We start from the raw sequence: 21,777 nt of genomic DNA, 5'->3' as shown, positions 1-21,777 counted from the left end.
CTTCGGTGTACCTCAAAAACTGGCACAACAGTGTAAAGCAATTATACTCCAAAAAAGAGCTTAAAAAAAAAGTTCCTTAGAAGCCTACCTTTTCTTAAAAACTCTTGTTCCAAAATGCTCTGTATAATTACTGTTAATTTGTACTGAGGGGCAATGATACATTTGCAGGCATAATCCCCAAACCTGCAAGGTCACTAAAATCGTATTTCCCCATTCTTCCCTCACACCAATGTTAACAGAGAGATTTGAAAACAGACTGAAGGAAATTATGACTTATCTGTGAACACATGACAGCTTTAAGCAAGAATATTGGCCCTGCTTTGTATTATAGCCACATGTTCTTACTTTTCCAACAACCTTGAAAAATAAATATTTGAACTACAATCTTCAATAAAGTCCCTCTACATTTGTTGTCAGTCTTAATCACCTTTTGCTTGTCTGCTTAGTGCCTTTAGTTCTTAGATGTTGCACCTGGAGATTCTTGCTTGCTTTATGATGTAGGTTTACACGCCCTTTAATTGAAAGCAAACCGCCTGAGATAATCCAGTGACAACAATGTTACAAGGTCCACTTTCCGTTAAAAGGCAAATAGAAATATTAGGCTGTTCTCTAAAATGAAGAAAAACACATAAAAATACACCGCAATCTGCCACACCACTTCCTTTATCGGAGATAAAACCCCACAGCCTAAAATGCCTCTTTTGTGTTTTTCCTCCCTGACAGGAGTGGGAGAGTGTAAGGAACTGCAGTTCTCAATGACTAATCCTTTCTCACTGTATAACATTTCTCTGCCCAAAGAAAGACTTCAGTCATACAGTATGTTAAATATTACATTCACGTCACTACAATAACTCTATCAACTTCAACCCCAAGTTTTGTTTAATATTCTAATTATTACTTGTTGAAAGTACTTCATTAAAAAAGAAGTAAAAGTGAATAAGGAAGGATGACAGGAACATATACCGCACTCATAAGCAGTGTTTGCTATTTTTTTGTGGAGGTTACAGTGAGTTTGTAAAATGATAGGAAGAAAAGGTGACTATCTTAAAGGCAATACAATTTCTATAAGATAGCTTCATGATTTTAACTAGCAATACGACAACTGATTAAAAAGGAAACAGCTGCTTAACATATGCTAAGGCCTCTGCCTGCATGACTGTGAACATGTGAACTGGGACCTCTGGAGTTGTTACTGTGTACAGCCTGCATGGCTGGACCTTGCAGTTGCATGCACCAATGCAAAGTATTCTTTTTCTTTTTTCAAAGAAGCAAACGCTACTGCTGGTAGAATTGTTAATGCAACAAATGGTAGGTTTTAGAATTTACAAAAGTTCAAAACTTAGCACTGTCTCCAAAAAACTATTGAGGCATTTCAATTAATACCAAAAATATTACACTATGGGGGGACAGACTGGAAATATTTTTCCAAGCACCTAACAAATAATCAGAGCAGGAAGAGCTTTCAAGGTTAAATAGCTAAATGCATACAATGGAAAAATACCCCTCTGGGTTTACTATCTTCCACCCAAGTTTCTTTGGTTCTAGAAAAAAACCATATAGCCTCTTTTTGGTTTAATGAAAGACACTAGACAAAGGGTTCTGTTCTTGACCTCAGCAAACAGCACTTACTAGCCAAATATGCACTATGTGGTAGGCACATTAGTAGAGCCTCAAAATATGGCTTTAACTAAGCACTATAAACATGTACAGATGTACAAATCTACCTAGTATTTCATGGGGCTGTGGCTCTGCCTTCAATAACTAGATTGCACTGTAGCTGTAAGACCAGATTTGTGGCAGCGTATGCATCATTAACAATTTTTCTACCAAACACAAAAAACCCAACAAAAAGTCTCCTTTACATTTGGTCATATTGATATTCAACATAAGACAGAGCGTTACTAAGCAAATCATTCAAACTATAATTGGGAGATACTTTCTAAACACCATGGTCCTAAGAACAAGGAATTTAATGGTGGTGCAAACCTATATGTTCACTGTCCCCAAAACAGAATAGGACCCATCTTCCTGTGAATTTAAAAAGACACTGGAATGTTTTATGGGAAAGCAGACGGGTTCAAGATAAGAAAGTACTGATATAGTGAATATCCATATCTCCTACTTCAACCCTTTCCCACCGGAATGTGAAAAGTGAATAAAGACAGCAACATTTTTCAAAAAGTTAACTTATATTAAAAATATTTTTATAAACAATTTTAATACTACAAAGTAGTATCATAATACAAAGCAGTTCAAATATTAACTGTTCTTTAAACTGTTAAACTTTATTATAAATTAAAATTTCTTTACAAAAAAATTGCACATAATATTTGACCACTCTTAGGTTCTGATGCACTGGCATTTGCAATAGTTTCTTTAATCTTCAAGTTAAACAGTCTCGGCAAGGAGTCCAGAACGTAGAAAGGGCAATAAACAACCCTGTTAGAGCATTCAAGTGCAACTAGCAGACTTGTGGCCATGGCAGTTACACTTTCCTTAAGATGGACTGCTTAAGTTTTAAATCCTGAAATGAAGAATCTCAAAAGGTTTAAAGAGGAAAAACTAAAAGGGACTGCCGGCTTTTTACTGTAAACACAGCCCTGGAAATTAAATCCCAAACAAGAATCTCTCAGGCATCAGAGAGTGTCAAGTGAATCAGGAATAGCACAACGTAAAGGAAGGGGGAAAAGTAAAAAATAAAAACAAAAACAAAGCAAAATGAAAATAAATGTCAGTCACTTTGAGGAACTATACTTACGTACATGATGTTATGAGAATCTGGCAGGGCCTAGAAGCAGGCCAAACAGGAAGTTCATTTATCCAAGCGAAGAGGGTCATGTTCATTGCTTCCGGTTTTGAGGATAGGATATTGTAGGGGACTTGATATGATCAGTAACGCTTGTCTGTCTTACACAGACCTTAGCCAGGGATCAGCCTAATCTTGAAGGATCATTCAAATAATTTTGGCAATTATTATAAGGACTTAGAACTGACTGCACCCAGTGTTCAGTGATTCTTGCTTTCTGTTTTGTAACTGTTTAAATTTAAGAGCTCATTTAGGCTGACTCCAATCTCTTGGCACTTGGAAACTAGTTTTCTCAGGTTATCAGTTTTACCTCCTTCTGATGCTTCAAACAAGAGTTGCTGTAAAAGACAGGGAAGTATAGAAGTAAGACTTAGCTAGATTTTGAGCATTACCACATCAATGGACATGGCACATGCAGAAAATTTATAGGAAAACTTCAAGATGAAATAAAAGATAAAAAAGCATTACATCTTTCCACAGTGATGCACAAAGAGGTAACTTCTGTAAGGCTCTCTGATATAAACGATGGACCTATAAGATAGATATATATACAATTTCATCAGGAAATGTGGTGAAAAACACCTTCAAAATCCTAACTATTTGAATGATACTTCATAATATAACAACATGGTTATAACCATGACCAAATGGTTATGTTGGATTTTGGAGTTTCCAAACATTTACAGTTCTTAGGATGTTAACGTCTATGTTTTAATCCTTTTAAATTGAGAAGTCAACAAAAAGGGCAGAACAACTATTAAAAAAAAAAGCAACCCATCTGATAGTCAATCATGGCTTACCTCTCTTTGTCCCTTTAGAACAATCTCAGCAGCAATGGCTCTAAGAAAAGAAAAAGGAATATAGAAAAGGGAAAAGAAAAGTTTATATATCTTTGAACAAAATGAGATACTACCACTGGCAGAATACTGACTGTGGGAATCTGAGTACAAAACTTCCTGAAAGTAACAGGCTAAACTTCCAAGGAGGGTAACCTATAGTGAAAAGAAAAATTCAACAATTTTTATCAACTTTACAATAATAAAGCAGACCAGTGTTTTGAACATATATAACGTTCATGAAAAATATTCATAATCACTAGTAAAAAAAAATACCGGCACTAACACCTTTAAAAGAAAGAAGACATCAGACTATAAGAGGGGGGAAACCCCGCATTTCAAAAGAGATAGTCTTAAAATGTGTATAACAGATCTGTTTGTTTGATAACAGTACTATTATCTATGTGTTCTCCTTCAAGGAAAATTAAAACTATCCATTTTGCTTTTAGAAGCAATTGTTAATGAGCACTCCTTCACTCTTGGTATAAAACCTCAGAAAGTGCCAAAAACAAATCTAAATTAGAGTAGAGATCTCTCCAGGGGGGAAAATAAACATGTCATTTCAGATTTACCTGTCTGGAGCAAACCTTATAAATAAAAGCAATAGGTATAAAAACATGTACATGATTGTTGCATTACATTTTCCAGGTGGCCAGGCATGTTGGGATATTATATGTAAACATCTTGGCTTGAAGTTTCAGAATCTGAACATTGCTTTCTTCCCATTCATGTTGAAGTAGCCTGTAAAGTACATTCAGGAAAATGAACAAAAGCATTGCAAGTATAGGTAACTCCAAATAAGCTCTATGAGCAGAATGTTTCATGAGGTATAATTTTTAGTGAAATTCCATCAAGGCTATTCAGCAAGTATTTGCAGAATGCCTCTTACAAAAATTACCCTGGAAAAGAAACATGCAAACTAGCAAAAGGTCCCGTCAAGTCCCATACCATCTGCAACAAACTAAAATAAGGCTGATGTATTCCTACAGGATATTAAAGCATTCTCTCCAAAGTACACTCCACATGCTCCCTCCTCCCAAACTTTCTAAAATAATGAATTGATATATTAGCACAATTTCTTGGTATTGTTTCCTTTACTAAACACAGTACACTTAATTGTGAATGTTTCTTGAGCTAAAATGTAATAAGTACAGTGACTAATTATTAAGTTCTCTATTCTGAAAAAAAAAAAGGACAAGGATGACCATAAGGAAATAAGAAATATCAAAAATGGAACTCTGCCCACAAAACCAACCATTAAACTACCTATATTGCCAAATGCCTATTATTATAGAACTAGTCAAAACATCACCACATTTTCTATTTCACATGTTTTATCAAAGGTGATGTTTTATAATACAAATCTCTATAATTAACTTTGGCAGATTAGCATGCTTAATAAGCATATTTATTTTAAAATGCTATGGCGTTATTTTGTTATTTTTGTCACAGTTTTAGGCCTTTGAATTTTTTTCAACCTCATACCTTTTTCCACATACAAGCTAAGGGGAATGCAAATACTCTAAAACACAAAGCAATATCTGATAACTATTTTAGGTACCTTATAATCCATAAAATAAGCTTAGAAACATAAGGCACAACTGATGCAGTGGAAGTGAAGGCACAAGTGGAGGCCACAGCATTAGTATGCAGGGTACCTTTTTGAATCAAAAAGCGCAATTCTTGAGGGTTAAAATGGGTTTTACTCTATCAGAGCAGAAAATCTACAAAGAAATGCTCTAAGAAATCTTCTGATTGAATGTACGAAATCCCTGGACAAGTGTTTATCAATTACAGTTTGAGGTCTCTAGCTCAGGAATCTGCGTATTAAATAATCACCCCAGGAGATTCTGATGCATGCTAATATTTGAGAACGACTGACCTATATGAAAATAAGTGACAGTAACCAAAATATATATGGGGGGCTGCTTATCTCTTCAACATTAAAAAACCTCTCAAGTAATATTCCTTTGCCACGTAAAACATGCTTACTGCTTATAATGCATGCACTATGGACAGATGGTGTGTGCTTAGGGCACACAGGTGAACTTTACTTGAATTATATGCCCCCTTATAATCTGTAGTTTTCTGAAGTGATCAGATTTTTACAATGACTTTTACATGAATAGCTACATATTGCTTAACAACTCCAAAATGAAAATGAAAATGAGGAAACAGTGAAAGAACAGACTGTTCGTAGCAAGTTTTCAAGAATAATTGTATCTGAAGAGCGTATACAATTGAGCTGAGAATTTTATTTTTTTCTTACCTCAGTGCAAGTCCAGAATTAGTTGGCATAATTGAGCAAAACCGTTCCAAGGTTTTGGAATGCTGGGTCTTTGGAACACAGCTCAAATAAAAGAAAATAACCTGTAAAGGTTTGGGGGGGGGGGGGGGGGGGAGGGGAAAGGAATGCAACACATGTGAAATCCAATTACCTACGTGTTTTAATCAGAAAACCAAAATGGTCTTTAAGACATGAATGTATAAATTATAATAATGTATGATGCTGTGAGTTATAGTTCCTACCATTAATTATATTAGTGACTTTCCAAATATGAATTAGGAAATATGGTCTAGTGATGAGAGCCATGGACTGAGAACACTGACAAGAAGCCAGGAGTCCGGGTTTTCATTCCTGAGTCTACCTTTACTTGCTGTATAGCTGGGCAAGTCATAGGGCTAATAGTACCTGCCACATCTTGCTCATGGAATGCCCGTGTGTAAATGACTTAATGTCCACAAAGTGGTTTGAGATCCTGGGATAAAGAATGGCACAGAAGTACAAAGCATAATAACTGGTTATCCCAATTAGCAACAAGACCACCCCACCCAAAAAATAAATAAATAAACCACAGAGATGTTTTAGTCTATGCTGAGCTTTAGTAGGAGCTTTTAGCTTACACTGCACTGAATGAAAGGGGTCTCTGAAGATAAACCAATTTTTAAAAAACCCTTTGCTTCACTGCCTATAAGAAGATGACCTTAACTCAGTATTCTCAGTATTCAGATTCTACTCTTAAAATTCCAAACAGCATCTGATTTCAGCTTTCTTATGTCCTATGTATAGCTATATTTGCTTGACAAAATACCAGTAAAAAGAGCAGCTACAACACATAAGCACATTCTTACTTATTTTGAAGTTATGGAATTTTTCATTCAGTAAAATTACCAATTACTCAAGCAAAACATTACTGATATTATTACAATTATTTCTTTTGATCTCTCTTCTTTAATTTTGCTTCAATGTTAAATTTTCTTAAATAGAACATAATCAATATGCACATTTTATCTTAACTGAACCTTAGAGGGCTCTGTCCCTAGATTTTGAAGAGATAAACAGAAAACATGGTCAAGAATAATAGTAAATGTTAGTCAAGTGGTCCTAAGAAAAGCTTTCTTGATATTAAACTGGAGTTTTGCTATCATTTAAATCCCCTTCTTTTGTACAAATATCTAAGGAAAATAAGTTTTAAGTTCTTACCCTATTATGAAATTCATAGTTGGACCAGTAATCAGCACTGCTAAAAGGAATGGGGTATCGGGCAGGGACTGTAACCAAACATCTATTCACTAAATCAGTAAAAAATTTGAATTCTTGGACTTTGTTTCTGGATCCAGCAGCTCTATTATTGGCAAAGACAAGGTAACTGCCAAAAGAAAAATATTATAATTTAGAATAATTAAGCCAGTAATTCTCTAACAAGAAAGCTGATCACCCTTTCCCCAACCATATCCCCTTATTTCAAATCCCACTCTTATTAAGAGGAACTACACTTACTCCATCCAAATCTTCTGCACTATATCAGATCTCATGGCCACCCCTAATGCTGCCTCATATGCCTCCACTGCCTCTTTAATACTTGATTGAAGAGGATGACAAAGGCTGTTTACAAAATGAAGGAAAATGTTGTATGTCTACAGCTCAATTCGATCAGGTAAAGGAATGACAAAGTATAAACATTACGGATATTATTACAATGGAATTCTTCTTTTGATCTTTCTTCTTTAATAATGTATAAACCTTAGCATCCCTTAAATTTTGCTTCAATGACTTTAACAGGTTCATTTTAACACAGTAAATTCAGTAATAACAAATGCAAGCCTAGTATACAACATTTCTCTCCACAGTAGACAATGTCTCACCAGTATATCAGCCACAAATAAGGAACTTGGTGGTTAAACATTTCATCATCAAAATTTCCTTTACATAAATCGGCTGGAATGTCAAGTGGTCCTGGGATATTTAAGAGATACCTGAGGAAAAAAATCATACTGTTTGAAATTATGCCTCTGCACACATGGATTACTAAGACTTTAAAAAAAAACAACTCAGTTTCAACTAAAAGTTTGCTGAGATACTTTTATAAGCGAATGAGACTTTCTTTTCATGTGTATACCATACCACTTTGGTCACATCTCTAGCATATATTTATTATCTTATTCCTACTGGAATAACTCCTTTCCTAAAATGAATTTTTTAAATTTTATAGCCCAAGTTCAACAAACCACCATAATCATCTAATTAAACCTAATTAAAAACAGAACAAATGAGACTACCAAGTACCTAAAATTTCCCCCCAAATTTGTACTTTCTTATTAAAAAAAAAATCCTTTGAGTTACAAAACTTGATATCTGAAAACAATTTCTCCCTCACATACATACATACACACACACACACACATAAATACAACCATACATTTAATTTTAGACATGCTATCAGAGTGTATTCTATAATATATTGGCCCATAAGGCACCTGTCAAAAAGAGGTCTGTGATCAAATACGATTGAGAAACACCGCAAATTAAAGCTCCCTCTATAAAAAGAAAAAAAAAAAAAGCTCCCTCTTAAAAAGCCACAATACATATTAGGATATTGACTTCTAAAAGTCAATCAGTAAAAAAAATCTATTTGACTTTGGTAATTCAGGTTTCCCCCCCAATATATTTGAATCTGTGTCTATAACATTACCAGCATCTTCAGAAACAATGTTTTTAAAGGAAATGCACTGATTTCAACAATGACAACATAGTATAACTGCTCACATTGAATTTATTTCAAGGGACTAAGTTTTAATGGACTAGAGAGGCTGTATGGGGGCTGGGGTGGGTGGATCATAAGAAGGGAAGAAATGGTACGTCTAGAAGTCAGGTTATCATCCTGACTTGGCCATAACTAGCTCTATTACCACGAGTTAATCACTTAACTTCTAAGAATACTGACTTTTCTCAAATGAAAACTGAGGTAAGTAAGAAGAGATAATTGATCAATATAAGACTATCCCTATGCCAATAAGGTGAATGAAATCATGGTTATCTACTAATCTTCGAATTGATTTGAAACACATGAAAATTACTCCATCTTGGACCTCCTAGGTGGCACAGTGGTAAAGAATCCGCCTGCCAATGCAGGGGACACGGATTCAAGCCCTGCCCTGGGAGGATTCCACATGCCACGGAGCAACTAAGCCCGTGCGCCACAACTATTGAGCCTGTGCTCTAGAGCCCGTGAGCCACAACTACTGAGCCCATGTGCTGCAACTACTGAGGCTCACACGCCTAGGGCCCATGATCCACAACAAGAGAAGCCACTACAATGAGGAGCCTGCACACCACAATGAAGAGTGGCCCCCGCTCAAAGCAACTAGAGAAAGCCCGTGTGCAGCAATGAAGACCCAATGCGGCCAATAAATAAATTAAATAATAAATAAATTTAAAAAAAAATTACTCCATCTAGCTCTGTCTTCATAGTAAATCTTATACATAAAATTTTACAGTATAAAATATATACTAAATGTTACACAGAAAGAGAAATGACAGACTCTAATTCTAAATAAATATTACGGTTCTAAGTACTTTGCTTTACAATTTCTACTTATGAAATTAAAGAATATTTTGAACCTAATAAGAGCACTGAATTCTCCTATTAATAAGCTTCGGCTCTTTTATAAATTTTAAAAATTTATATCAATACAATTAAGTATGGCAATACTGAAAACTCTCTCACTTACTGCCAATCTTAATATTTGACTCAAAAAAGATTTCCTAAGTTAACAGAATTGCACACTGTAAATAAGGACTTCAAATTATCTAAATAAACTAAGCACAGGATACCTTCTTCTCATAAATCTTGGTGAATTATAAATTATGACTACACAAAAAAATTAATAAAGCAAGATGACTTAGTAAACAATGAGAAAATTATTTGGAGATAACCCACTTTCACACTTTTATTGACACTCATTTATTCTGCTTCATTAAGCTGACATCAAGAAGATCTGAAGATCTTTGACCACGGCACAAAACTGGCAGCATCTTCTTCAAAGCTAAAACAACTACCTCCATGCTGAAGGGGAGACAGAGCCAGCAAGCCTTTATAAGATTGGTTCAGCCTTGAATTTATCCTGTGCTTAAGCCTGAGATGTTAAAGCAATCTAATTTAAACAGGGAGAAAGTAAGCATGGGGAAGCTTAACAATCTCTAAATTTCTCACAGAATACTTTAATTCTTCTCTACTAATTTCCATTTCAAATTATTCTTTTCTAATTAATTGTAAGATATTGATCTAGATGTAGCAAAGCAGAATGATTTTCAGGAAGAGTACTAAAATCACTATGTCAATAAACTGGCTACCATGAGAGGACAGATATAAAGACTAAAATCTGGTAAAGAATAGTGACCCCAAACTTTTTGCCAAGTCTCAATTAAAACTGCCATGTTCACAAAATATTCTAGAGTGGATAGACCACTGACTTAACAAAATATGGCTTAATTTTTAAAATGTTTTTATATAACACTGTTATAACACCATAATAATATGGGGGCTGGGGGGGGGCGGCGGTGGTGCAGGGAGGGAGCAACTAAGAAAAGAAAAATATATCCAAGCATTAGACTTGCATTTATAAATCCAAGATTTTATCTTCACTTAGTATTTTCCACAAGAATATTTTTTCAGGAGATATTCAGCTTAGACCTTCCTTCTCTCAGTTCTTTCCAACATACACTAAAAAAGCATGTCATGATAAATATTTTCCTTTTGATGCTGTTTTACTTAGGATCAGCAAACTGCACCTATTTTCATAATAAACTTTTACTGGACCACAGCTATGCCCATTCATTTATACACTGTCTATGGCTGCTTTCTTGCTACAAAGGCAGGGTTGACTAGTAGTGACAGGCCATATGGCGCTTGCAAGCCTAAAATATTTACTATCTGGCCCTTAAGGAAAAAAGTTTGCTGATCCCTAAAGAGAGATGAGGAGGAAGAAGGAAGGAGAACTTTAAAAGCCTCCAAAGAAACCACCCTTTACGATCTGCTGTGACCTCTTACTGTTGTTAGAACAAGAACTCACAGGGAGGTAAATAAAGGCAGAACTCTATATGAGCTACTGAGAAAGTGATGGTTAAGAAAAGAACTCTCTAAAGCTTCTTACTCAACAACCTTTCAGAAGTTAAAGCAGTTCTCTTTAGAATTTTTTTTAAAAAGGCATATTATTTACATTCACTTTAAAATCACCAATCCAATAAATAAAAACTCATTTTTTCAAAAATCACTGAGATTGTCTCAGGATAATTTATTGCTATAGTATTAACTGCTAAAATTAACAATGACGATAATTAAAAGCAGAATGATCACCATGGTGTTAATATAAACCTTCCTTTATTAGTGTTCTTAATCCACAGAATGCAAAGCATTTTACACCTTGTGTCCATTTTTATTAAATTCTACTGCACTTAAAACGGTTCTGTAAGAGGGTATTCAGGTGTCTTAAAAAAAATTAGTCTAAATATAATCAATCCACCAAAAAATTGGTAATCTTTCCACTGAGCTACAGTATTTCTCATTCCTCTACAAATCAAAGAGTTCCACAAACTTACCGAAATAGATCTAAGTTACTATACTTTTCAAACCCAGGTTTAAAGAAGGATGCAATAAATTTCCGCAAAACTGGAAGAAGATTATCTCCTTGATTCTATTTTCAAAAGAGAGAGGAGGGATATACATTAGGCTTATAATGTTTAATTAAAATCTTTCAAAGGAGGAAAAGCCCCCCCCATTCCCCGGCCCCCACCCCACCCCCCAACACTGATTAGATTAGGTTTTTTGAGTAGGTGGAGGTAGAGAAGACGTCTGTATTCTGATCTCCAAGTTGAACTAACCATTAAACAGCTTATCACTCAATATACCACAAGCTCAGACTTCACTCACCAATTTCACCAATCAGGCATTAAGCTCTATTACATGTTTGGCACTGTGCTAGGTGTTGGGAGTAAGGGGGCTCTAAATTGGAAGAAGACATGGTCCCTGCCCTCTAGGCGTTCTTAGCATAGTGTATAAAGTAGCTATAAGCAAAAGTACAATGTGATATAATTAAGTGCAATGGTTGAACTATGCATGGGAGAGGGAATACCTAACACACTTTGCAAATGGCAAAATAGATCAGTAAAAGCATCCTGGAGAGGCTGATGCATGAAATACCTTAAAGGATGAATACATGTGAAACATAAAAATATCATATTTAAGAATTATGAAAAAAAAGAATTGAGTCTTTTTTTTTTTTTTACCTGCAACATGAAGAATTTGCATGTATAATAAAAAACCTCTGCATTCTGAGGATTTTTTTCAAAGGCAGTAAGCCACACTGCCCTGGCTTTGTCGTGCTGATTTGTTTGCAAATATATAGCAACAAGGGATTCCAACAACTGGCAGTTCATGGGACATGATTCCAATAAACATTTACAAAGCTCCACTGCAGCCTCATACCTTTACAAGAAAAAAGCACACATCTAAACACATGAAAAAAATCAACTTTTAATATGAAGTTAACCACTTGTCAGTTAAGTTTTACCTCCCAAGAAGCTGATGAAGAACAATCATGTTTGTGTAAAGTGGAACACAAGCCTCTATTCTTTCCTCAGCAGTAAGGCTCTCATCTGTGCAAGCTTTCACCGCATCTACTCAAAAATATCACAACATGAATCAAATATAAAATGAATTATCTGACTGTTATTTAAACTCTAGGATAGCCTATTCTTTTTTTGACTATATCTTATTCACCTTTACTAAACTTCTGGCTTTTACCCAAAGGAGGTATTTCAGATTTCTCCCAAAACTAAAGTTGAATCTCTTACCCTCACTTTCCAACATGAGCTCGCGCATCTAAATAAATACCTTTGCATTTATACTAAATTCCTGAAAAATTATGTCAAAAAAATTAAACATGAATTATCTTTTCATCTTTCTCTGACCCACTTCAAGAGGCCTTGCTCTGCTGATTTACAGCCATATAAACATCTCCCCCTAAACTAGATCTTTTCTTTACTTCTTCAAAACACTTTTCCCTTTGTAAAGAGTCCTTTACTTGGTCTTGCTACTTCTTATAGAGAATAGTCCTCCACTGTTTCACTCTGCACAACTGTCACCATTTCCACCTTGCCCAATGGTGGTATGACTTCCCAGATTTGCTGAGTTTAAAAGTGAATGCCATTCTGAAACAGCACTTTTGAAGTTCACTTATAAGGATCCTATCTAAACAAATCTCTCTCTACATTCATTTTATCTGATTAGCATTTGATAACATTCTTCCTCTTCTTTTTAATTTCTTCTTGTCTCTGCTTCCAAGAGATTATTTATACTTTCTCTTTCTCATTCACTGACTCAATTCTCCCTTTTACCCCTTACTCCTATACTTTAAAATCTCCATTTCCTTAAAGAAAGTATCTCATAGCTTTGACTTTTGAGTAACTTACTGGGAGAGTACATTAAAAACTGTAAAGCGGGACTGCCCTGGTAGCACAGTGGTTGGGACTCTGCCTGCCAGTGCAGGGGACACGGGTTTGATTCCTGGTCTGCGAGGATCCCACATGCCGCAGGGCAACTGAGCTTGTGTGCCACAACTACTGAGCCTGCACTCTGGAGCCCATGAGCCACAACTACTGAGCCCATGTGCTGCAACTGCTGAAGCCCACATGCCTGGAGCCAGTGCTCTGCAGCGGGAGAAGCCACCACACTAAGAGGCCCGTGTACCACAGCAGGGAGTAGCCCCCGCTCGCCACAGCTAGAGAGAGCCCACGTGTAGCAGTGAAGACTCAATGCAGCCAAAAATAAACAAATAAATAAAATAAATAAATCTTTTTAAAAAAACTGTAAAGCCTTATATAATACAATAATTTCTATGTTGATAACTTTCATATCCATTTCTCTATCCATAATTGTCCATTTAAGGTGCACTTCCTTATTTCCTTTTGCCAACAAGCATCTCCACTTGGATGACCAATTATCATTCACAAACACCACTCCTATTAGCAAAATTAGTCTTCCCAATTCACCAGTTTTCTATTAGTACACTTTCCTTTTCCTGGTCTCAAAACCCTGAAATCATCTTTGACCACTTTTTCTCTTCTTCCCTGACATTTAATCTGTCCCTTATACCTCTATGTGGTAACTTAAAATGTCTCCAATAAAATACTCTCCCTTTCCCAGGTTATTTTTACTGCCTCAGTTATGGCTGTCAGCTTCTAGTTGGTTTCCCTACCTTCTGCATCATTTCTCTCCAGCATATTCTTTTTTTCTTTCTTAGAGAATCTCTATTGCCATCAAGCCTACCACACTCACAAAGTTCTTGAAAATCTGGTATCATTCCACTTATCAAGCTTAATTTCTACTATTCTCCAGCACAAAAGTCTCACTTTGATAAGGACTCTCCCTTGTCCTAATCTCCCTTTAAATCCACTGCACCAATTCCTATCTACTTGTTGCTTTTTGTTTACTTAGTTCCCCTAACAGGAATATCCTTTTACTTCCTTTCTTCCCTAGTTTACTCAATGAACATTTACTAAGCACTCAGTACACTGCCAGACATTACAGGCCCTTGAGAAATATAAAAATAAGACAAGAGTTCCATCTTTCAGGAGGATGCCCACCATGTAAATTACATCATAGTCAAGCTTCAAAGTCCAGCTTCAATACCGTATAATTCTCTAAATCCCAGATCCCAGTCTCTTCTCTAAGCACAGAATTTAGACTATATACTAATAGACAGTTATATGGCCTCATGTTTATTAATTATGTCAGATGTATAAATTTTATCTTCTGACTAGGCTATGTATTTCTTATAAGAAGGGGAACAGACTTTATATCTTATATATGTTCCAAAGCAGATACCTTGGTTAGCACACAGAGGAATCAAACTCACTAACTGATGGAGAAAATATTAAATACTTGAAAAAATAAGATACTATCATTTAACTTTCACCTTGATAGATTGCTTTACAAAATTTACCTGGCTCTATGATTCAATCAACTCATTAAACCAATGTAAATATGCTATATTATATAGATATTTAGCTGATATCCTTTGCCATAATCAGAAAAATTAAATATGTAACATAGTACAGTTCCTGGCTTTCATAGATGCCAATGCCCATCTTACCTGATTCAACTTTTAATTTTTTAAGCATTTATATAATAAGGTGTAAAACTTCAACTTGCAATACATAAATTTGTTTCACTTAATTATGAAGAATCATAATAAGTGGTAAGTTGATGTTCTAAATAATTTATAAACATTTATACTTACCTTCAAATACTGCTAACAACATGTCAGGATTAGTCTTTACATCTTGGACTGCTTGCCACGGCATTACAAATGGTTCTATGTTAACAATTCTTGAAGGATTGGCATTAGATGGATCATAAAATTTTGAAGGGAGAACGTTGAATTCAATAAGATGTATGTAGGCTAACCATGCCAAACATCGATCACTTGTTTTAAGGTATTCAGCTACTATTCCATCATTAGCCAATTTCAATGCATTCTAGGTAAAATGGAAAAATAATCTGAAGGTGTTTTAAAAAATATTCCTAATAAGATTCAACTGTAAAGGCAAAGAAGATTAAAAGTGTTTTATTTCTTTGGCATGGTTCTTAAATACCTAAGTCAAAATTTTGATAGTCGCCAATTTTTTAAATGAAAAAACTCTTTAGAGATATCAATACTAGATTAACATAATTTTTACTATGCTAAGGTTTATGACATAATTAATGAAAAGGTTAAATTTATTTGTACATTTTAAGTGTCTTGATATTCAAAATCCAGTAAGATAAAAACAGTAAAAATAACAAACAAAAAGCCCCACCACACCCATGCAGAAGATTTTCACCATGGACTAATTTTTTCCCCTTATGGTCTGAATACTGGAGTTTATTCTAGTGGGCACTCAACAAATGTTATTCTCATTTAAACCTCATAAACACTCTAAAGAAGGTATTATCCCTACCAAATAAGCAAAGGAGGAAACGGTCATAAACGTACCCAAATTCACACAACTTAACTAGCAAGTGGCAAACAAAGATTCAAATCTTAAAGCCTGTGTCCTTATCATTAAACAATGCAACCTGTACCGTTTTAAATCTTTAAAATATTCTCTACGGGTTGTCATTAAATGGTATAATAAATGTTTACCTGCAAAACTGCAAGAGCACTTTGGCATCTTCCAGTAAATATGTGTAGCTGAACTCTAAACAAAAGAGCCTCTAAAAGCTGAAAGGACAGAATATCTGATGATTCCCGCTTGGCTGCTCCCATTAGGAATTCCACCATTCTCTCACATACGTAATCCTTTTCTTCAAAGGTGCTTTCTAGGTGCAGAAACTGCCCAAAGAGATTTCACATGATTACTCCTGCTTCATAAGAATAATCTTTAAAGTACAGGTTTTTCACATTTCATTAAGAAACTGTCACATATCAAAAATTCAGTTTCTATAAAAAGAATAATTACAAATATGTATAAACCCATCTTCCAGTATTATGACCTAGATTTCCCCTTCTACCACAAATTGGAAAGTGGAATCAGATGAAAACTAAAACAATACAGATATACTCTTAGAATTATCACTGAAGCAATTTCGCCTCTCCTTTCCTTGAATCAATAAATGGCAGTAAGACCATGATGGATCTCCAAAAGCTCATGTTTATGATCACATAATTTGAATTGCTCAGGTGTGTGACTGTATAAAAATTTTGAGAACAGCATTCATGTAAGAAATATGTGATAAAATAAAAGACTTAATCAAGAAATTAAGAGGTCCTTTAAAGACCAAACAACTTAAGGAAAAACATTACACTCTATAATTTGTGGCATTAACTTTTGTACAAGGCTGCAGGTACAAGTCTAAATCTATTCAGTGAGTTAGGAGAGTAAGAAAGAGGCAAGTTCATTCATTAAGGTATACCAAATCTATCTGTTTTGAATTTTAGTTAGCAAGTAAATGATAGATCTGACAGTAATAGGTTTATATGAAAGTTCATCTGAATCTAACAGTTTCTGAGTTCAGCTGGTAAAAGTTCACATATTAATGAATATTTATTTTATAAGTGGATTAATTATAATTTTAAGTTTAAGCCTGGGTAAGAAACATCTCATTTTCTCAGAGAATGAGGAAAAACCCACTTTTTGACCAAATCTTTTTAACACAGCAAGGTTCGATATTAGCATGATTTACATATAAGATTATTTCCATACATAATGAGGGCATATAATAAAAAGACCAAAATGTTTCCTGGCTTTCATGAAAATGTTATACAAGCAGGAAAAAAAATTTTTTTAATTATCTTCCGGTGCTTAGCAAAAAAGTCACTTAACTTCGCTCAAACTAAAACTGCTTAAGAATAGGTAAGTGTAAAATGTTTTTAAATGTTTATGTTTTCTCATTACCAATAAAGTAAACAACAACAACAACAACAACAACAAATCACCTCTTCACTAAATACTGTATTGTTTAGTCTAAATTAATCCTGACCCAGAGAAGTGGTTTTGAGGTTATTGGACAGTGAAAATAAGGTTATTATTATATGTATATGCAGACAAAACATATGATCTATTAAAGCTATACATCAATATGTAAGATGACCTAAAGAATTACTGATCTCACACACACACACACACACACACACACACACACACACACACACACCCCCTTTATCTTTTCTACTCACAGTCCAAAAACTTTGATAATCAGGAGCATATTCAACAGCTGTTTCACACATTTCCTGCACCTCCTCCTTGGTTCCTCTTTTTGAGAACAATCTGAGGTAATGGCACCAAATTTCTGGATTGTCTTTGTTGTTTTCCAAAGCTCGAGCCAGCACATTTAAAGCAGAATCCAAGGACTCTGAACACAGCCTACGTTTGAAAGAAAAAGCAAGAGCTTTTTTTTAATGCTTGAAAATACTTCTTAAATCAGTCTTGTCTAATAAGTCAACTTTTTAATTCCATTTTCTATTAGAACATACCAAGCTAGAATCACCTATGACAAAGGGAGGCAGATTAAGATTTTAAATCACATCTGTCCAAAACAGGTCAGATTTCCCACTGACCCAACAACCCCCTTTAAGTGGATGTTCAATGCTCATTTACCAGATAAAAACACAGTGTTATAAAACCACTAGATTATCAGCTTCAAATGTGCTTTATGTCCATATTCAGCAATACCTTTTATGATTTACACTGGTCTGGGAATGGGAAAAGTTAAACAATTCTCCCTCAAGGCCAGCTACTGCCAGAACAAAATAATCAAAGCTTTCAATATAATAGTTCTTTTCAACAGTCAAGGGCTTGCTGTCTTCTAGAGAAGAAAACTGTCTCTCATGACCCTATTCATAAAATAATGTAGAGTTTTTTTGGCCTTTGCTCAGTAAATGAGTCAGAAAAGAAAACGCTGTAACTTATCCTATTAACATGAAAATGACACACAAGGCAAGTTAAATAAGTACCATATTCAGGTATGTGTACTACCTTAAAAAAGTTTTTACACTGAGTTTTAAGATAGAATAGCCTGTTTAAAAAACAAAAAACAAACACCTGACAATTATAATTCTAAAATTAAAATAATAAATATTACCCCTGGTAATAAAAGATTATTTCTGGCAATTCTATCCACAAGTAGGAGTCAGAAAACACAATTATATAATGAAAATGTCATTTTTGAGATAAATTACTATTTACCTTATTTGAATACACATAACACCAAACACAGAAAAAAGTCAATTCACCAGAATTTAAAGCTCCTTAGACAAGCTTTAAATCTCCAAATGAAAATTAACATAAAATTTAACCTATTCCACTGTGACTTTATCATAATTTTATTAAGAGATCATTACTACCTGGCTTATTAAAAAACCCAATGATTAATTATTGGACCACTCGGAATTTAATTGATACTACTTTGTTTTAATTGATACTACTTTGAAATAAGAGCCTACTTAAGTTAAAACCTGTGCTAATTTATTACCCATACACTAAGCCATGCACATAACTCAAGATCTAATCTTAAACTTTTTCTAATAGCTTTTAAACAATAAGTGCTTTTGGCTTTGTCAAAAAACAAAGACTCCACTGATACTAGGAAGGAAACTTGATTACCAGAGATGAAATAAACCTCAAACATAAAAATATAAATGTGCAACAGTTTACCAAAGATTAGAAGGGGACCTACCCCTCATTTTGATTCAAGTACTTGTATGCAAGCTTGAGCCAAAGTTGTACATGAGAAGGATTTTCAAGCACACTTGCTTCCAAATTAGCAATGTCATCAGTCTCATTTGTAAAGTATCTGACATCATCTGGAGTGACAACTGTATCCAAAGCTGGAACATTTATTCGGTTCTCTGGCTGGAAGGCTATAAGGAAGAGTACTATTAGCTTCACAATTTCTCTAAATTCACAGACACAAGAAAAAACAACTGGCCTCATCTTTAAAATAATCTAAAACTCTAAAGCTCATAGCTTTAAGACAGAGCAATCATACAGTTTATTGTTCAAACCAGGACACTTCTAAGAGTAAAAAGGGGTGTTATTAAAAATTATGCCAGGATGACAGGTATATAAACTAGGACTCTGCTGGGCAAACCAAAATTATGAACTCCCTACTCTAATGGTAAATGACATCAACTGATAATTCACATTCATCAAGTTTTAAGAGAAACTTATAATTCATGAAGATGATTTATTACACTGCATCTAAATTAGAGAAAAGGTGTTAATGTAAATAAGTACATGAGAGCATATTTGCTTATCCACAAATAGTAAACAATTAAATTATCCAGACTTCAGATTATAATGCAAGATGTGCTTGACAATAAGGCACTCATTCATATATTAACTTTGTTCACTCATTTAATTCATTCATTCTGTGAGCCTACTGCATGTCAGAAAACACAGACTCAAAGATGAAACAAAACAGAACTCCTGCTCTCCAGAAGGACACAGGCCAGGTAATAATTCTCACATGGGAGCAGTACTGCTCCCCTCTTCCCACTCAAGTAGGTTTAGCAATATTTAAAGTTGTCACATTTAGTAAAGAGTGATCCTTGCATTTACTGGGCAGGGGCCATGAAAACAAAACATCCTGCAATAAAAGGGGCAGTCTTGCATAAGGAAGACCTAATTGCCTTAAACGCCAAGCAGCGTCATTGTTTTTTAAAAACAGAAGTTTTTAAAAGGCTAGTAGATTACATCTAAAGATTAGCAAAGTGTTACACAAAGATGTAACACCACAATTTAATGATTGTGGATCTTAAATTACTTCTTACCATACTTAATTGGTCCTGTAGACTGTTCCTCATCACTACTGAAATTATTCTCTGAAATAGGTTTTCTCCAAAACTTTGGCTTCCACTTTCTTTTATCTTTGTAGGTTGTAAATGGAGGTGCTAAAGTAGACAGGAGAAGACTTAGTTAAAAGGGCTAGTTTTTTATAGTTTTGAAGGATACCCAAACAGTACTCAAAAAAAGCTAAATTTATTCTATCATGTTACTCAGAAATGATATATATGTATTTTTTACACAATGCCAAAAAATTTCTTCTCATAAACTGTAAGGTCCTTTTGTGCAAGAGGAAGACCTATATACTCACTGTGGCCTTTACTCTCGTTGATGTTGCTCACAAGGAGAACAGCCATTTGGTCCATTGACATGCGATCTTTGTTTACTCCAAAAAGTTTCTCAACATATTTTTCTGAAATGAGAGCAATGTATCTTCATAAAAAGTATAAAAAAACATGGATTACAGAGATGAGGCTAATTAAAGAGTATGAAGTAAAGAACAGTTTAAAAATTAAAGGTACTAGTCAAAAACACCTATGGCCTTCTAAAAAGCAAGGCCTACGTTATCTTAACCACTGGAGCAAATCCTACTATATCATGCACCCCAATTTGGGCTGAAAAAAAAGTATTTCCTAAAACAACCTAAACAAGTGAAAATTAAAGTCCCTAATTATGGATGATGAATAGATTCAGTGATGCTATAATCACTTTGAGCTGTGATAATACCGAATTTAACAAACACCAATTCCCTTACTTCCAAAAGACTTATAGTTTAAGGTTTAATATTTGGCACTAAATCTGGGGAAAAGCTTAACAACATTTACTCACAATGTCTGGCAGTAATCTATGCTTTCTACAACGTCAAAGTGTATAAAGTCCTTTATTTCATTGTAGAATTTGAAACTATAGTCATCTCAACTTCCAATCCCCCTCTATTTTTGAAAATAGTAAATAAAAATAGACCCCCCATTTTTAAATCATCAGTAATATTTCTACACAACTATGTTAACATATTCTTCTAAATAAACTATTTAGATAAGCTCCATCAAAAGAACTTTCTAAAATAATGGAAATGTCTTACATCTGCACTGTCTTACTAGTAAGCAGTTACCACTATTGAGCTCAATAGTGGCTACTGAGCATTTGAAATATAGCTAGTGTGACTGAGGAAGTAAATTTTTATTTTAATTAACTTAGATTTAAATAGCAATACATGGCTAGTGACTACTGTACTGGACAGAGCAGATCTAGATAAAGTGTCATAGATGAATGTATTGAATTATTATAGCTATTTAAATATGTCAAGAACTGAATATAAAACTTTTAAATTGTCTAAATTCAATTTTCACTTGGGAAATAAGAGGTCTTTAAAACCTGCTGCAGCAGCAATTTCTTCATCAGTGCTTGTCTCTGAACAACCAATCAAAGACAGATTATATGACAGAATGTCCTGGAATAGCTGTTTTCGGCTAAGCGTATAGTCTTGTGTATGCTGCCTAAAATAAAATAACAACACAGAAAAGATAATC

General features: G+C 34.5%; 1 protein-coding gene across 3 annotated transcripts in view; it reads right to left on the bottom strand.

Moving 5' to 3' along the window:
- Positions 1–2,252: 2,252 nt before the first annotated feature.
- The window catches only part of ZFC3H1 (zinc finger C3H1-type containing), a 49,365-nt gene continuing 29,840 nt past the window's right edge, over positions 2,253–21,777 (bottom strand). For 2 of the 3 annotated variants that reach the window (XM_057741630.1, XM_057741631.1), the window contains exons 18-35: positions 21,623–21,744; positions 20,559–20,660; positions 20,236–20,355; positions 19,140–19,323; positions 17,641–17,827; positions 16,108–16,296; positions 15,223–15,460; positions 12,493–12,598; positions 12,209–12,407; positions 11,522–11,616; positions 7,789–7,899; positions 7,424–7,528; positions 7,127–7,292; positions 5,912–6,012; positions 4,282–4,383; positions 3,607–3,646; positions 3,275–3,337; positions 2,253–3,144 (exon numbers count right to left, since the gene is read on the bottom strand). In XM_057741630.1, the coding sequence (XP_057597613.1) occupies positions 3,007–3,144; positions 3,275–3,337; positions 3,607–3,646; positions 4,282–4,383; positions 5,912–6,012; positions 7,127–7,292; positions 7,424–7,528; positions 7,789–7,899; positions 11,522–11,616; positions 12,209–12,407; positions 12,493–12,598; positions 15,223–15,460; positions 16,108–16,296; positions 17,641–17,827; positions 19,140–19,323; positions 20,236–20,355; positions 20,559–20,660; positions 21,623–21,744 (2,368 nt within the window). In that variant the 3' untranslated portion in view covers positions 2,253–3,006. The remainder of the gene's footprint in view (positions 3,145–3,274; positions 3,338–3,606; positions 3,647–4,281; positions 4,384–5,911; positions 6,013–7,126; positions 7,293–7,423; positions 7,529–7,788; positions 7,900–11,521; positions 11,617–12,208; positions 12,408–12,492; positions 12,599–15,222; positions 15,461–16,107; positions 16,297–17,640; positions 17,828–19,139; positions 19,324–20,235; positions 20,356–20,558; positions 20,661–21,622; positions 21,745–21,777) is intronic. The other variant, XM_057741632.1, reaches the window with a different exon arrangement.

This window comes from Hippopotamus amphibius, chromosome 7 (assembly GCF_030028045.1).
Source record: "Hippopotamus amphibius kiboko isolate mHipAmp2 chromosome 7, mHipAmp2.hap2, whole genome shotgun sequence".
In the NCBI taxonomy this organism is placed as follows: domain Eukaryota; kingdom Metazoa; phylum Chordata; class Mammalia; order Artiodactyla; family Hippopotamidae; genus Hippopotamus; species Hippopotamus amphibius.
This window is presented reverse-complemented; position numbering and strand designations above follow the sequence as displayed.